This window comes from Leucopleurus acutus (assembly GCF_964270905.1).
Source record: "Leucopleurus acutus genome assembly, chromosome: 14".
NCBI classification, from domain to species: Eukaryota; Metazoa; Chordata; class Mammalia; order Artiodactyla; family Delphinidae; genus Leucopleurus; species Leucopleurus acutus.
The window spans coordinates 85,109,676-85,112,132 of NC_139156.1; the positions used below are offsets into that span (position 1 = coordinate 85,109,676).

The following is a 2,457-nucleotide window of genomic DNA, read 5'->3' on the forward strand; positions in this document are numbered from 1 at the left end:
CATTGTGTGTGTGTGTGTGTGTGGACCACATATTTTTTAATCTATTCATCTGTCGATGGGCACTTAGATTGCTTCCATATCTTGGTTATTGTAAATAATGCTGTTATGAACGTTGGGTGTATATATATCTTTTTGAATTAGTGTTTTTGTTTTCTTTTGATAAATACCTACAAGTGGAATTGCTGGGTTGTATGGTAGTTCTATTTTTCGTTTATTTAGGAACCTCCGTACTGTTCTCCACAGTGGCTGCACCAATTTACATTCCCACAAACAGTATATAAGGGTCCCCTTTTCACCACATCCTCTCCAACATTTGTTATTTGTGTTCTTTTTGATGACAGCCATTCTGACAAGAATGAAGTGATATCTCACTGTGGTTTTGATTTGCATTTGTCTGATGATTGATGATGTTGAGCATCTTTTCATGTGTCTGTTGGTCATCTGTATGTTCTTGGGGAAATGTCTGTTCAGCTCTTCTGCCCATTTGGGTTTTTGTTTTTTTGTTTTTTGGGGGTTGAGCTGAATGAGCTCTTTGTCTATTTTGGGTGTTAAGCCCTCATCAGAGACATTGTGTGCAAACATCTTCTCCCATTCAGTAGGCAGCCTTTTCCCTTTGTTGATAGTTTCCTTCACTGTGCAAAAGATTTGAGTTTGATGGAATCCCATCTGTTTATTTTTGCTTTTGTTTTCCTGGCCTGAGGAACATATCTGAGAAAATATTGCTAAGACCGATATCAAAGTGCATACTGCCTATGTGTTCTTCTAGAAGTTTTATGGTGTCAGGTCTTACATTTAAGTCTTTAATCCATTTTGAGTTTATTTTGTATCTGGTTTAAAAGGAAGATAATTATTTCTTGGTAGAAGGAATGTATCTTCTTTTCTTATTTTTATTTATTTATTTTTAATTAATTTATTTTATATTTGGCTGCATTGGGTCTTTGTTGCTGCACTCAGGCTTTTCTCTAGTTGTGGCGAGCAGGGCCTACTCTTCGTTGTGGTGCACGGGCTTCTCATTGTGGTGGCTTCTCTTGTTGCGGAGCACGGGCTCTAGGTTCGCGGGCTTCAGTAGTTGTAGCTCTTGGGCTCTAGAGGGCAGGCTCAGTACTTGTGGCACAGGGGCTTAGTTGCTCCATGGCATGTGGGATTTTCCTCGACCAGGGCTCGAACCCATGTCCCCTGCATTGGCAGGCAGATTCTTAACCATTGCACCACCAGAAAAATCCCTCACAGGTCTTTGTTTTTGTTTTTTGTTTTTTTTGCCAGGCTCATGTGGTTTAATGAGTTTTACTTATTGGATAAAAGTGTCAATGTTGTGATGGAAAAAAAAACAAACGCAGCTCCAGTCCTCGTTTCAACCCTGTCACAGCCCAAAGGGGACTGGCCCAGTGGAGACCATGGCCACCCAGAGCCACTGTGGGGGTGGGGCCGTCTCAGGGCAAGGGGAGAGTAGGGCAGTGCAGCCTCACTCCTTGAACTTCCACTCCTGGCAGCACATGGGGCAGTGCTGCTGCACCTGATGCACGTTGAGCCACTTGAGGATGCAGTGCATGTGGAAGCAGTGCGAGCACTGGCCCCACGCCAGCGGGCAGTCTTCACCTGGCACCTTGCAGTCCGGGCAACAGCCATTGAAGGCCATCCGGCAGATGCCGCAGTTCTCGTCGTTGGCCACCCAGAGCCAAGTGACCACGCCGTTCCAGCACTTGATCTTCACCTTCATGGTGCGGGAAGCCCCTGCTGACCTAATCGCGCGCTGCCCCACCCGCCTTCAGTTGGCAGCGCCGGCGCCGCGCAGGAAGGTATGTCAGGTCTTTTTTAATTTACAAAATTTTTAGTTTTTAAGGAAGTTTCTGGCGAAGATAAAATCAAGCAAAATCTGCTCTTCATAGCCTACCCTCCCCAAATTTGGGGCCCAAACATACGTATGCAGATATGCATAGAATAAGTAAACACCTTGGTATTATTATACCTTGATAAAGAGCATAAAGAATTAAAGAACCTACTCTAGACAGTGAACGTTTAGCATTTTCTGTTGTATTGTAAAGGGGGTGAAAACTATTAGAGGAACAATTTAAGCTCTGAAGCTCGGAGCTGCAAGTGTGGATATCCAGTGGCACTCACCCAGGGTAATCGTTGAAAAGATTCTGGGAAGAAACTGAGAACCTTACAAAATAGCCATAGTAATAACACCTTCCCTTTATGTATTGAAGATAGTATTATCTGTTAGAAAATAGAAACTTCTCCTTGGAGTTAGATTACTATGATGTTCACATACAAAAACTAGATTGGAACATTCATTTTCATACAAGGAAAAATGTTTTTCAGACATTTATTAAAGTGATATTTATATTTATTATTAAAGTGATATTTTTCCTGATCTATCACAGGCCGAAAACCTCCAGTGTACAGAGCTTGCTAGCATGGATTAAATTTCTGTGATAATTATCCTGGAAATCATAT

General features: G+C 42.4%; 1 protein-coding gene across 1 annotated transcript; it reads right to left on the minus strand.

Annotated features, from left to right (window-relative positions):
• Positions 1-1,462: 1,462 nt before the first annotated feature.
• Positions 1,463-1,717, minus strand: LOC309971835 (anaphase-promoting complex subunit 11-like; the record flags this gene model as incomplete). The annotated part of the gene is made up of 1 exon (XM_082855235.1): positions 1,463-1,717. One exon carries the CDS (start codon positions 1,715-1,717, stop codon positions 1,463-1,465), a length of 255 nt encoding a protein of 84 aa, XP_082711361.1.
• Positions 1,718-2,457: the final 740 nt, after the last annotated feature.